Genomic DNA, 15,625 nt, shown 5'->3' on the forward strand with positions numbered 1-15,625 from the left:
ATGGATTGGGATTTAATCTCGGACACAATATCGATCAAATCCGTGCCAGTAAATTACAACATCACTACAAAAAGGGATTTGCTTTCACAAGTTAGCAAAGTATTCGACCCACTGGGTCTACTAAATCCTTTGACTATCAAGTGGCGTTTATTGGTGCAACAAGCATGGAAAGCTAAGGTTGGTTGGGATGATCCACTACCAATCCAGTTACAAAAAGCTTGGATGGAAGTGGCTCAAGAACAAACTTTAGTTGAAAAGATAATCTTTCCGAGACACATAGTCGAGGAAAATGAAGAAGTATCACTACATGTATTCGCAGACTCGTCAGCCAAAGCTTTTGGAGCTTGTGCTTACTTAGTGACTTCTAATCAATCATATCTTATCACCTCTAAGGCCAGAGTCGCTCCATTAAAAAAGAGGACTTTGCCTCAGATGGAACTAACAGCACTGCTAACTGGTACACGCTTAGCTGTGCATATCAAACAAGTCTTGTCTACCATGAACATCAAAGATGTCATTATATGGTCTGACAATGAAGCTGTCTTACAATGGGTACGAAACGACAACTGTCCGACTCCATATGTAAAAAATCGCGTCTCGGAAATTAAAGAAATTTCCGCAGGCTTTCAATTGTTGCATGTACCAACAAAGGATAATCCAGCTGATCTCTTATCAAGAGGTATGACATTTAAACAGTTTGCAAAGGCAGATATTTGGTTTCATGGGCCTCGATGGTTAGTGAATGGTAGTTGGCCTGAACAAAAGCCACACGTCATTACGACACAAACCATAACTACCACCAGGCAGCAAGCTCAAATATCAGTCTTGGATTGTACTCGTTACTCCTCGCTCATCAAATTAATCAATGTAACACAGAACGTGTTTCATTATCTCAGGAAAAAAGGTATAAAATACACTTTTCCTGATGCACTTATCTATTGGGTAAGACAAGCCCAGAGAGAAACTTATGGGAATAACTATGAAAATCTTCCGCATAAGTTAAAACACAATCTCGGTCTGTGGATAGACCAAGAAAATCACAACATTCTGCGTTGTGGAGGGAGACTTAAACACGCAGATATCAATCTAGATACCGTGCATCCATGGCTTTTACCAAAAAATCATTGGATCACAAGGTTGATTGTGTTGCATACACATCAACAAATCATCAAACATGGAGGAGTGTTAGACACACTCACACAAATCAGACAGCAGTACTGGATTCCTCAGGGAAGACAGTCAGTCAAATCAATCTTGAAGAATTGCATGATATGCCGAAGGTACGATGCAAGAACTTGCTCTTATCCAGGGCCACCACCCCTGCCAAAGGAACGAGTGGTCCATCTACAACCTTTCGAAACGACAGGAGTAGATTATACAGGAGCAATATATCTAACAGGGACTGCAGATAAGCAACCTATCAAGGCATGCATCTGTCTGTTCACCTGTGCTACCACCAGGGCAGTACATCTAGAGGTAACACCCGATATGACTGCTCAATCATTTATTCAAGCTTTCCGCAGATTCGCAGCACGCCGATCATGCCCTAAGCTGATGATTTCAGATAACGGAGCAAACTTGGTAGCTGGAGAAGCATGTCTACGGGAAATCTGTTCCCATCCTGCAGTTACTTCCACACTGGAACAGCGTCATTGCAGATGGAAATTTATCCCTCCGAGAGCCCCATGGCACGGAGGATTTTATGAACGGTTAATAGGAACTGTAAAAAGATCCTTGAGAAAATCTCTACACCGTCAGAAAATCAATCTTCAAGAACTCCAGACAGTAATCACGGAAATAGAATCAAGGGTGAATAACCGGCCGTTGACTTACTTGTCTGAGGATCCTACTCAACATGAGCCATTAAGTCCTGCCCACCTAATGTATGGAAGACTTCTGACTCCAGTACCATCTCTAGTGGATGATGAGATCAGAGATCCCTCATATGTGGGTCAGAGCGAGTTGGTTCAGGGGTATAAGCATCTGTCCAGCATAATCCAAAAATGGAATGATGTTTGGACAAAAGAATATCTTACATCTCTACGAGAACATCACTATGGGGCCAATGTCCCACATAATATAGCTAATCTCCAACCTGGCGATATTGTCTTGGTAGACAGTGATGGCCCTAGGGCTGACTGGCCATTAGGTAAAGTTGTCTCAGTCCATCCGGATAGTCAGGGGATTCTGAGAATAGTCAAAATCCTGTCTAAAGGAACAACTTCCCTGAAGACATTGGACAAACTCATCCACATGGAATCAGTGAGCCAGCTGCAGTTAGATCCTGAGAGACCTCAAGACACTCTAACTCCACAAGACCCACAGACTCCTAACAGACACAATCGTCCACAACGGACAGCAGCACAAAAGTGCAAGCAAAATTTGCACTTGTATTATCAATCCAATGGAGAGTAAATAAATACATATGGTTACTATTGTCCTAAGTATTGGACTCTGTGCCAGTTCTCTCCCTCTGGAAGATGTGGGAAATTTTTACCCACCATATCTAATAATCATCTAAGAAATGTATAATTTCTATATCATATCTAAATCATATCAAAATCATATCTAAATCGTATCAAATCATATTTGAATCATTAAAGATTCATTATAGCTTGATCCTGGATGACAATGGCACCATGAACACGTACGCAACAGGGGCCCTTTTGATGCCTACGTGACTTTGTACATGATTTCTCAAGGATCCAGAAGCTTCTAGAAGGACTTCTTAATTAAAAAACTATTGGAACATTGATTCAACATCCGGTAGGATTAAAAATCGAATCCTTAATAAGATTCAGTGGTACTTTCAAATACTACTTATAATCTTTAAATCTTATATCTAATTATATTATAATCACATCTTATCTTAATCATAAGTCTAGACTGTAAAAATAATCGATCAATATTCATAGAAGGCTACCGTGCTCAGAGAGCATGGCAGGGCGATGGGGGGAGTGAAGCGCCCACCAACAAGCCCAGCGGCACTCCGCGTTTGTTTACAAATGAGTGAACAAGTGACTGATCCTTAGCGAACATTACCAGCTCAAGGACACCTTATCTAATATTTTTTATCGCCAGTGAATACTCTCTAGAACTGGGGGAGTACCTGGACAATATCTACAAGGAAAATCCTAGAACATTCACATAAAATAGAGTGTATAGTGGAGATCAGTGACACGGTTTCCTCCACCTTCATTCATAAACTTTTATCTCGAATCATTCTTCTGCAACTGCAGGATAATCCAAGTAGCAACGCTACCAGATCATCATACAGCAACGCTGTGACAAAATATCGTGCCTAAACTCGACAAGAGAGAGTTAATCAGTCTGGCAAACTTGTCAGACAGGCACCCCGACTGGCAGAGAAGTATATTGAAGGTTATTTGGTATATGATTGGCCAATTGTATGCTTGTGTAGCTTTAATATCCTATAAATCTGTCTGTTGGTTAAAAAGCGAGGCTAAGCCTCACATATCGGTACGTTTATTAAAATTGTAGTGTAGCTGTGAATCTTATCCAAGCACTGAACCTCATGAGTGTCCATTCTGTCAGAAAAGAATTCAGCCTCAATAAGTAAAAACCTCACAAGTGTCCATAGTTGGAAGAGATTCAGTCAAGCTAACTGTATAAACTGAATATGTCTGCATATATATTTGAATATATAAATTAAGTTATCAATTGTTTGCTTAGTTAATTTTTAAGTTATCATATAAGTTCATTTAATTGAATATAATTTCTAGTACTAAGTTAATAGTATTAAGACTACATTTAAGGTCATTTATTATACTTTTACAATTTAATTTGTTGTTTATAGTATAAGAACATATTGGCTGTTAAGTTATGGTACTAGGTTAGACTATGTATGTTTAAATCCCTGATTTAAACAGAGCCAGTGTTCAGTCAGATAACTGAATTTATCAAATCTTATCCTTGTATAAAATACAAGCTGATGTGAGATCCCTGTCTACAGGTGGATTGGAACTTCTATCAACATAGTCATTCACCCCACCTGTCCCTTACAGCCCACAGTTTGTCATTAGGAAAAGAGGATTTAGGATTTACAACCCTAGCTAGAGATTTTAATTGAATTAATTTGCAGACAGTAATTTTTTAATTTAGTTCAGTACAAGTCCCTGGTAGTCTCCTCTTATATCAATCCCAGCAGGTTTTTCCCACAACATTGAATGAGAAAACTTAAGACATGAAATATATACATATGAAATATAAAACTTTAGTACTGAATTTTATTCCAAATATTAAAGCCTCATGTATCAAATAAGCTAAGTAGATAAACAAAATATATAATAAAAAGAAGAGTAGTATATAAACTTTTAAAATTGCATTAACCAACCTTGCATTGCTTTGTATTGAATTGGTGTTATGTGTTCAAATCCTGGAGGTGGTTTGTCCCAATACAAAGAAGGCTTCTTGCGGCGTGCCTTTCTTCTAGCCTCTCTGGAACGTGATCTTGATCTTGAACGTCCTCTTGATCTAGACCTTGTTCTGAAAAGTTAAACAAATCAAATAAAAATATTACGCAATAGGGGACTGTTTGCCAGTTCTTGGCCAGACGCCAGTTGTTAAAACACCAGGACCTGACTAGATTAGAGTATCTGAAACAGAGGGAACAGGGTTGTGGTGAAGAGAGGAAGAGTCAGGATAGAGAAGTGGCAAGCTGTGTCTCACAAGGTGCCTCACCCACCACTGCTCTTAAATTATGTAAATGATCATGTGGATGATGCTAACTTGCTGAGCAAGGCAAGGACTACACAGGACACCATCATGCTGTAAGAGATCCCAGAGATAAATCCCCACAAGACCATGGCAGAAGTCACAAATAGAAAAGGACCTAGAAGTGGCTATACATATGTTAGATCACTTTCAAAGTAGCTCTGGCATAAACTCTCACTTGAAGCACAAGAAAGTGTGAACTTGGGAGCAAGATTAACCCTTAGACCGTGCAATACATAAATTATTTTTTGTCAAATCATATATGTAACAGAAGTTTTTGAAACTTGCACAAACACTTTCCAATTTTTTTTGCATAATCAACTAGGCAAATGCTCCAAATTTGTCAAAATGTTCACAGCATAACTTGAAAAACAAGAGAATCAAAATTAATTTTAAATTTGAATATTGAAAACTTCAAATTTTCGATTCAGAATAAAAAATATGAACTGTTATTAATTGTTCTTTAAATGCTGTTATTCTCTCAGAATAGCATATGATCTTCATTTTCATCAAATTAGAATATAGGTTTCCAGTATAGTTTACTGTAAAAAAAATTGTCAATAGGGCATTTGAAATGTGTGGCAAATTTAAATAAAAAAAATTATATCTCCAAATGTATAAAGTTTAAGAAAAATCAATTCTGATGGGATTGTAGAACAGACAGCCGAGCACACAATGTCAAAATAGTGAGAATCGGTTAATAAGTAGAATTTTAGAAGCCACTCAAAGTTGAAACTCTGGTTACAGAGATAATTGAAATTGAAGTTATCAACAATGAATACAGGTAGTTTTAATGTGTTAATTTAATTCTGTTTTAATAAACACTGTTTGGCATTCGTACTCAAATATGTGAAAGTTATAGGTCAATGTGTTGAAATGAAGTCAAGAAAAAATACCCTCCCCCCCCCCCAAAAAAAAAAAAATATATATAGGGATAATTATAATAATTTAGGGGATATATTAAGGGTATACTTTACAGAAGTGAAAAAGCCCTAATATGGTCCCTATCATCAAAACAACCTAAAGAGACAAAGAAAATAGTTGAAAATCGGCGAAAAAAAATTAAAAGTACCAAGTTTTGCGAGTTGTGACCGATTTATTTGTTGACCAATTTCATTCTATCTTCACAGTTATGAAAGCATATATATTCTCCAGGATGTAAAGGATTACAACAAAATCATATAATAAACAAAAACAAAATCCCCTAAAAAAATTATTTTTGGGACATTGATGAAAGTAACATATATTAACATTGGACAATGTATTTATATTATATATAACAAAGTAGATCATCTTAACATAGTTATTCATTATTTGTGTTATTATGTATTACTCAGCAATGATATAAAGGCACCAACTGCATATCCACTTTGTGAACACTTCTTACTACTGTTCTTCTTTGAGTATCGGACAGGTGCTTGCATCTCTTTATTACTGCACAATCCTTCAGTTCCAGTTATTAGGAGCTGTTCTCCTTATCAATAAAACGTTCTTATTTTTCAAAAATTCGTCTAAAATCAATTTCTGAAAATATTTTGATGAAGGTTTCACGACAACGAAGCCAATAAGTTGGAGATTTGTTTAACATTTTTAAGTTATTTTTACATAATTTGAATATTTTTCGTTATTATGCCCCTATATCCACAGTAATATGTGCAGTCTAAGGGTTAAGGGTAGTGGACAATTAGTTTGGGAATTGAATGTATATTCAAGTAAATATACACCTGAATGAGTACATAAAAAATTAATAATCAAGTAAGGAAAAATGTTTACCCAGAGATAAAACAGCCTGAGCAGAGAGAAAAGCTCCCTTAGGGCAGAAGGGGAACCTCCCTTGCAGGTCAGGGACCACCTCCAAAAATAGGAATCACTTTTTATCCATGTCAGAGGCTTATAAAGCCCTTGTCTTATTTCCTATGGACGCCTCAAGAGGCTATACTGGGGTAAGACCAACACAAAGAAAATGGTTTATCTTCTGATTGGCAGAGTTGCTCCTATCAGAAATCATGTTTGTTAACTGCCCTGCTGGTTTAATTCCTGACATTTAACCCATTTTCTTTGCTACATCCATATGCACCATGGAAGAGAAGGATGGAGAGATCAGATCCATTGCCCTTTGCCAACTCATTGCAAAGGCAGCCATCAGAAGTATTCAAATGGAAGTAGCCACCATGCATGCTTCAACCCAATAATTTGTTGGGTTGATTAAAGTAATTCAATAGGGAGACCCCCTTTCACTCTGACTTCTGCATAGATCCACTATGCAAAAGCAAAAAAAACAAGCAGAGCTCAACATCTGGTTCCTGGACGACACTTTGCCACACACACAACTAGGTGAGTACAACTAGGCGAGTACAAGACTCCCACCTGGATGACCTACAGCTGTAGTCACAAGGGAAGACCTTGGGCCTCGTCCTTAACCCCTCCAGGGGCAAAATTATTTCATCCAACGTAGTCATTAATGAAGTGAATTCTGCTTTACAAGAAGCCTCAGTCGTTGAACCCACTGACAGCACACTACTTGGAGCACCTTTGTGCCACAATGCCATTGTTGCAGTCCTCAATGAAAACTTCAATGGCCTAAAGCAGATGGAAGAGAGAATAGGGAACATGGACTCTCATGATGTCCCGAATCTTTTTACAATGTGACTTACCTTACCAAGGCTAACTTTTTTTTTTAAGGTCCACATCCACTTTTGGCTGCCTACTCCAACTAACAAACTCCTGAAGTCAATATTCAGGAAAGCACTCAACCCAGACTTAAATGATAGTCAGTGGGACTAAGTAACACTACAAGTCAGACTTGAAACAACAAAAAATCCAGATAATTGTTTAATTCGTCATATGACGATGACCGCATTCCCCTAGTAACAATTATGACAATCGCATTCGTAGCATGAAATGGTGGCAGGATATTTTCCTTGGGTCAAGGTAAACTTCATTACATACATTACACCTATTAAATCCATACAGAGGAACCTTGGTACTCAAACAGCTCCCAATTCGAACAATTTGGCACTCAAACGTTGTATTCATGTTCGGTAGGTGACCGTTTGTTCAGCACTCAAACGTAAATACATGTCCCAGACGAGTCACTTTCCCAGTAGTTATCGTTCAGTGCACAACACCACTAGACTTCTCTAAACTTTCTCATGTTTTCTTGGATATTTTTGATATTCTTGGTGTAAATAAGTCACCATGACACCTAAGTTAGTGATAAGAGTCAAGCAAAAAGAAAATTGGTCAGAATCACAATCGATATGAAAACAAACAAAAAAACTCATAGCAAAATGTGAAAGTGGTGCCCGCGTGTCTGTTATTGCTACAGAGTTTGGTATGCCTAAATCTAGTTCTCTAATAAAAGAAATGTGTGAAAATCGGGGGAAATGCAAAGTGTCTTAAGAAGGAAAGAGAAAAAGACCAGAATGAGAAAGTAGCCCAGATGCACAACTACCAGAAGTTATTATGTTGGGCAGGGGAGACTCCCCTGCCCATAAATAGCATCTCTTCCACTACCTCTCCACCTTCCACATATGCCATCAACTCTTAATTAAAGTGCAGGTGACGGGCACACAGCATTGGCATTTATTTCATTTATTAATTGAATATATTTATTCTTGGTCTGAAACAGATTACTTATTCCATTATGGAATACATTATTACTGGATAATTATGGATAATAATGTATATTCCATTATGGAATACATTATTATTGAGGTGGGTGGTGAAGGGGCAGGGAGGTGGGTAGTGAAGGGGGCAGGGAGGTGGGTGGTGAAGGGGGCAGGGAGGGTGGTGATAATACATTATCCACTACATTATTCCTTATGGGAATAAGTTGTTCAGTACTCGACCAGCGTTCAGGAACAGATCAAGTTTGAGTACCGAGGTTCCACATTAAGTGTAGAAAACATGTAAAAAGCAGACAATAAATGTTTAAAATGTTCATATGATAACAATATTACCCAGTGAATCAACAATTGATGATGTCTGCAGCCTAAGGATTAAACTGTGCCTGTAAGAGACCTTCAGGGCCATACAGTATTAATCCCATCTTAAGGGGTAAAGGTGTAAAGGGGGGAGGGGGCGGCCAGGTGTCAAGGAAGGGAGCACGTGGGGAATGGAGAGGCATGTATGTTCATAATACAAATTACATTAAAACAATGTAAAAATTAAGATTTATTCCTACAGTGTAACATTATCAATCAAGTTCCACTTGCTACCCGGGCTTTAAGGCTGCAAATAAACACAACCACATGGGAATAAAACAGCTACTTACTTGTGTTTACGCCGTTCACGTGAACGAGACCTGCTACGTTTTTTGCGGTCCCTATCCTTATCTTTATCACGATCTTTGTCTTTATCTCGATCCTTGTCTTTATCACGATCCTTGTCTTTCTTCTCATCTCGCTCTGAAATAAATATAAAGCAAACTAATGCAATGCATAAAAGTTGAAAAATAAATAAGACTATGCGAACAAGCCTGAATGGTCCCCAGGACAATATGCGAATGAAAACTCACACCCCAGAAGTGACTCGAACCCATACTCCCAGAAGCAACGCAACTGGTAACTACAGGGCGCCTTAATCCGCTTGACCATCACGGCCGTCAAAAGGAAGTGATAGCCGAGGCTATTTGAGCCACTTCCCCGACGGCAACTCGGATGGTAATCTTGGGCATAGCATTTCACCAAATCACCTCATTCTTTGGGGCACACGTGAGGAACACAAATGCGAACAAGCCTGAATGGTCCCCAGGACAATATGCGAATGAAAACTCACACCCCAGAAGTGACTCGAACCCATACTCCCAGAAGCAACGCAACTGGTAACTACAGGGCGCCTTAATCCGCTTGACCATCACGGCCGTCAAAAGGAAGTGATAGCCGAGGCTATTTGAGCCACTTCCTATTTGAGCCTCCACTGAGCCAAATAAGACTATATATGGTAAAAAAGAAATCATACAAATATGATGTATCAACAAAATCATATGATTTCTTCATGCATTTGAAGAGCAGCATTGGGGGTAGAACTCGTATACCACAGGCAAAGTGTATGCGGGTTATGAGAAAAACCTCTATTTGGGATCAGAAGGTGCCGCAAGAACCCAGTGGCATCCCAAGTTACATTGCTGGGTGTGGGTGGTGAAGGGGCCAGGGTGGGGGGTGGTGAAGGGGACAGTGGCAAACAGGGAGGGAAAATGCAGCAAAATGTTGAAGATATAGGAAATAACCTTAAGAAAAATCCTTACATTATTTATTCTATATAAAATATACTCCAGAAGTCATCCACAGCAGCACCCTAATGATTCTAAACACTGTGTGTAGAGAAAAGCCACAGGAGCCGTGATGAGGATTCAAACCTATGAACTGGAAATTTCCAGATGCATGGCTCTAAATCACTATGCCACAACATGGGGCAAAAGAATTGCAACCTAGGGTACTCCTGCACCCTCGAGGCTTCCACACCATTAACCCCAAGCACTGTCGTCCAGTAATTCTACCTCTGATCGTGTCGTGGCGTAGTCATTTAGAGCGTGCATCTGAGAAGACCCGGCGCATAGGTTCAAATCCTCATCACGGCTCCTATGGATTTTCTCATTGATATATCAAGATAATGGAATTTCTCTGTGTACTGTGTGTAGTGTTCCTCATGAATTGCAATACACAACAGTACTGTATATACAAATGCTGTTATTCCCCTTTCCTTCTATCTTCTAGTTTTGGTATATTTAACACCTCTAGGGGTCTCCTCATAGGTCTTGTTTTTCAGTTCTCAAAGCCATTTAGTTGCATGTTTTTGCATGTCTTCCAGTTTAATGATGCGCTGCTCGAGATATGGGCAACATAAAACTGCTGATATTTCCAATTTTGGTCTCAAAGGCTGTGAACAATATCTTTAATATTTCTGAATTGGAAAGTGTCGTGTAGGCTCCTTGTATAATATTCTTTATGTGATCCTCTGAGGATAGTTTCTCTATTCAGGACCACCTGTAAATCTCTCAATCAATTTTTTTTCCTAACCTTTTCACATAATTTGTTGATGGAGGCTCCATGCTGGGGTAGCATACTCTAAAACTGGTCTCACATAGGCAGCGTACAGTCATCTAGAAGCCTCTTTTATAAGTTCCTGAAGGATATTCTGACTTCCGCTAGTATAGCGTGTACAGTTGACATTTACAGTATCTTATTTACACGAGCCTCTCGGGTTTGGTTTGGTGGTATGTCCACTCCCAGGTTTTTCCTCTAGTCATTATAGGGAGGTTCAGAAAAATGCCATCCCACCTTTGTCCATGTTTCTGAAGGATACACGAGCATTGGCCAGCCAGTATACCATATGCTGCAGCTGCTATTGTGAGAGATTGTGTATTCATTCATGTGTGTGTTTGTGTGTGGAAGGGGGGGGGGGGGGGGGAGAAGATGCTTTTAGTGCATGTGCACATTTGTATTAACAGAGTGCACAGAAAAATTAATTGTATTGCTTACGTTTCAGCTGATTTCTCCCACCATCTTCAGAACCTAAAAACACAAAAATATATTTTTATAACTACAATACAGAATAACCTTCCTCTTTATTAAACAACATTACAGTATTCTCAAACAATCAATACCAATAATCACACCGAGTTATGACAATTTATATCTTCAGAACAGGTTAAACTATTAGAAAAATTGTCAAACTATTATCCACAAATCATTCAGAGTTGAGTATTGTAACTTTAATACTGGATATTCCTAGTCCCAAACAAGATGTCTAACAATACAACATCTGTAACCATTTTAAAGTATGGGAGAACAAGAAAGAAAGAAGGAACAGCATATATGGGATTAAGAGCGAGTTGTAGGATAAAGAATGGGAAAGTAGAGATAGAAAATGGGATGAAGGGTAGACTGAGTAAGAGGAACAAGAGGGGGATAGAGGAAGAAGAGAAGAAAGAATTATAGTTACCACTATTGTAACCATTTTAATTAATGTAACCTTTATAATAATTATTCTTACCACCAAAGCCTTGACAAAAAGATATACTGTACACAGTGTAAATACAGAAACAAGTTTCAATTGTACAAGTGCATTACAGTTGTCAACATTTTTTGTTTTATTAAAGTGCAGTGCATTACTTGCACTCAAATTAGTGGTAGGCCTAGCTGTTATGTGAAGTGAATGCCTGAAAATCTTCAGCTTCATAAAACATTAAGTCAGTTTACCAATTTTATTACAGTATTACAACATTTTTTTCCAACAATAGCTACATATTAGTCTCTGCAAACATATATTTAACCTAAGCAAAACATTACCTAAGCAAACATTAGTTGTGGGAGATTCCCAGATAAGGTATTTGGATAGAACGTTTTGTGCTAAAGATAGGGGGAACAGGTTAAGGGTTTGCTATCCCGGAGCTGGCATTGGTGATATTATAAACAACATGAATGATATTATGGCTGGTAATGGGAACAATCCCATTATTTGCATTAGCGTGGGAGGAAATGATGTTGGTCGAGTCAGGAGTGAGGAACTGATTCAGAGGTATAAAACAGCCATAGAGTTAGTTAGGAGCAAGGGAGGAATCCCGATCATATGTGGCATTCTTCCAAGAAAGGGAGTGGGAAATGAATGGATATCGAGGGCACTTGGTGTCAATTGCCGGCTGGAAAGATATTGCAAATCAAATGCAATATCTTTCATAGACAACTGGGAACACTTCTATGGAAGAAATGAAATGTATGCTCGTGATGGGGTGCATCTATCGAGAGCTGGGGTTGTTGCTGTTGCGAACTCCCTAGAAGAAGTGGTTAGAGGTGTTTGTTTGGGTTTAAACTGTTAGTAGATAGAGGTATGGGAATTGATTTGGAGGAAGGAGGTAATAAAAGTATGTGTTTGTGGGAGAAAGGAATTGGCAAAACGATCAGGGAAAGAGGAGGTCCGCAAAATAACAATTCACTTAGGGTATATTACACTAACAGTAGAAGTCTAAGAAATAAAATTAACGAATTAAATGCTCTTGTCTGCACAGAAAAAATAGATATTATTGCACTTACCGAAACGTGGATGAATGTAGAAAATAGAGAACTATTAGCTGAATATCAAATATACGGATTTAAACTATTTCACACAGATAGATATATTAGACGAGGAGGTGGAGTAGCCATATATGTTAGGGACAATTTGAAATGTAGTCTCAAAGAGGGAATCAAAACAGAGCCACACACAGAAACTATTTGGATTGAATTAAACGAAAAAGCTAATAATATTATAATAGGAGTAATATATAGGCCACCAAATTTAGACAGAATGGAAGCAAAGCATCTATGGGATGAAATATCTAGAGCATCTAGATCTAACAGTATTTATGTCATGGGTGACTTTAATTTTAGCGGAATAAACTGGTTGAACAAAACAGGGAATAGTGAAGCAGAAGATTTTCTAGAATTAATTGACGATTGCTTTCTTACGCAACACATTAACACTTTCGCTCGGGGATGACGCAGCATTGCGTCATCCGTTTACTGGCGGTAATGCCGGGGATGACGCAGCATTGCGTCATCCACTTTAAAAATTCGCCAAAAATCAGGTTTGTATCCGATTTTTTGGGGACTGGTTTTAAAATGTGCGCCGATGTCTTCCCATTTCCTTTGTTGAGCCTCGTGGCCCTCAGGCGGCTTGGCACACGCCGTGGGCCCATTGTCTTTGCTCCACTGTTGTGACCAATGTCGTCTCCCCTCGCATCTCAAACGTGTGAACATTTCGGCTATTTTCCGTGGCTATATTTCTTACTGCGGCTTTAGAAACTATCTACGCTTACTCCACGATGGATAGTAATCATGAACAAGGCCCTTCCAGGAAGAAAATTGCGAAAGAAAGGCTTGAAAAGGGTGGGAATTGGGAGTGTAGTAGGAAGGCCTCTGAGCGCTCACTCACGGCTAACGCGTGGCCCGTCTTCAACTCGTCGGCGGTTGGAGCGTGACCAGGTGTTTTTTTTTATATGCTAATGTTCCTCTAGAGAATTTTATTACGAACCCATTGAGACCAAAATGAAAGACCTAGGACAAAAATTGAGGTGACCAGAGTGAAAATAGTGAAAACATTTTATCCCGTTTGCGCGCTCCCGGGTAACTCGTTCGCACTTTCTCTGTTTGCTGCGGGTAATTAGCCGGGCTTTTGGAGTTTATATGCATTTAGTGCTGTAGAGAATTTTATTGCGAACACAATGATACCAAATTTATTCTCGTAGAAGGAGAATTGAGGTGACAAAGTTGAAGAGAGTATACACTTTTCGGAATTAACGCGCGCTTCCGTGACACGCTGGGGCCCTTATCGCCCTGTCGAGGGGTGGCGCGCGGGGTGAGCGAAAGTGTTAAGGAACCAACACGGGAAAATAATATTTTAGATTTAGTGTTAACTAACAGGGAAACGCAAATTAATGACATCGAAATAGGGAGTGAGCTAGGGAGCAGTGATCACAAAGAAATCAGATTTAGCATAGAATGGAATAGACCAGTAGGAGAAAATTCTGTTAAAGTGCCAGATTTTCGAAAAGCTGATTTTAATAGCCTAAGAAATTTTTTGGGTCAAATTGATTGGAAAGGCTTGGGTATGGGGTGTGGGCCGGTCTTGGAGCGAGACATGAACCCAGCGATAGGTGACTTAAATGGGGATTTCGATGTGGATTCAATATATAACTTATTTAAGAATATTCTAAACAAAGCACAGGAACGTAGTATACCATACAAATTGAATAGATCGTATACTAATGACCCAAAGTGGATAACAAAGAATTTGAAGAACCTTATAGGTAAAAAGAGAGCTTGGTACAAAAGGATTAAAAATGGGGAGGTCACTTTAGAACAGGAATTCGTACAACTGGTTAGAAATGTTAAAAAAGAGATAAGGAAAGCAAAAAGAAACTATGAAGTTCGCATAGCAGGGCAAGCAAAGACAAATCCTAAAGGGTTTTTTCAGTTATATCGTACTAAGACTAGGGAAAGGATAGGTCCATTAAAAACTGAGACAGGTCAAATAACAGATAGTGATGAAGAGATGAGTAGTATTTTTAATAAATATTTTGTATCTGTATTTACTAAAGAGGAACTTAACAATATGCCTTCAGCCGAACAAGTCTATGTGGGTGGGGACGAGGACAGGTTGACGAGTTTAGCAGTTACCAGGGAGGATGTTCTTAAACAAATAGTAAAACTCAAACCAAACAAATCCCCAGGGCCGGATGAAGTGTTTGCTAGGGTGCTTAAAGAATGCAAAGAGGAGCTTTGTGACCCACTGTCAACCATATTTAATAAATCAATAGAGTCAGGCAGAGTGCCAGAGTTTTGGAAAGTTGCTAATGTGATACCAGTTTTTAAGAAAGGAGATAGATCACTTGCGTCTAACTATCGACCAATTAGCCTAACGTCTATTGTGGTAAAGTTACTCGAATCTATAATAGCAAATAAAATTCGTCTTCATCTTGAAAAACATAAATTAATAATTGAGTCACAACATGGTTTTATAAATGGCCGTTCATGTTTAACAAATTTGTTATCTTTTTATTCTAGCATTGTTGAGGCAGTTGATAGTGGTAAGGATTGCGATGTTGTATACCTTGACTTTAGCAAAGCTTTTGATACAGTGCCACATGAAAGACTGATTAAAAAAATAGAGTCTCATGGTATTGGGGGTGCTATATTAAGCTGGATTAGGGCATGGCTATACCAAAGGAAACAGAGTTAGTATAAATGGAATCAAGTCAGAGTGGGAAAATGTTGTAAGTGGAGTGCCTCAAGGCTCTGTCCTGGGACCTCTGTTGTTTATAATATATATAAATGATTTAGATTCAGGTTTGAGTAGCAACATTTGCAAATTTGCCGATGATACGAAAATCGGTAGGGAAATTAATTCGGAG

General features: G+C 38.7%; 1 protein-coding gene across 2 annotated transcripts in view; it reads right to left on the reverse strand.

Moving 5' to 3' along the window:
- Positions 1 to 15,625, reverse strand: part of LOC123769053 (splicing factor U2AF 50 kDa subunit) — a 39,637-nt gene that overhangs the window by 19,790 nt on the left and 4,222 nt on the right. The window contains exons 3-5 of one of the 2 annotated variants that reach the window (XM_069309105.1): positions 11,217 to 11,249; positions 9,011 to 9,143; positions 4,355 to 4,506 (exon numbers count right to left, since the gene is read on the reverse strand). In XM_069309105.1, coding sequence (XP_069165206.1) covers positions 4,355 to 4,506; positions 9,011 to 9,143; positions 11,217 to 11,249 — 318 coding nt within the window. The remainder of the gene's footprint in view (positions 1 to 4,354; positions 4,507 to 9,010; positions 9,144 to 11,216; positions 11,250 to 15,625) is intronic. The other variant, XM_069309106.1, reaches the window with a different exon arrangement.

This window comes from Procambarus clarkii, chromosome 64, assembly GCF_040958095.1.
Source record: "Procambarus clarkii isolate CNS0578487 chromosome 64, FALCON_Pclarkii_2.0, whole genome shotgun sequence".
NCBI lineage: Eukaryota > Metazoa > Arthropoda > Malacostraca > Decapoda > Cambaridae > Procambarus > Procambarus clarkii.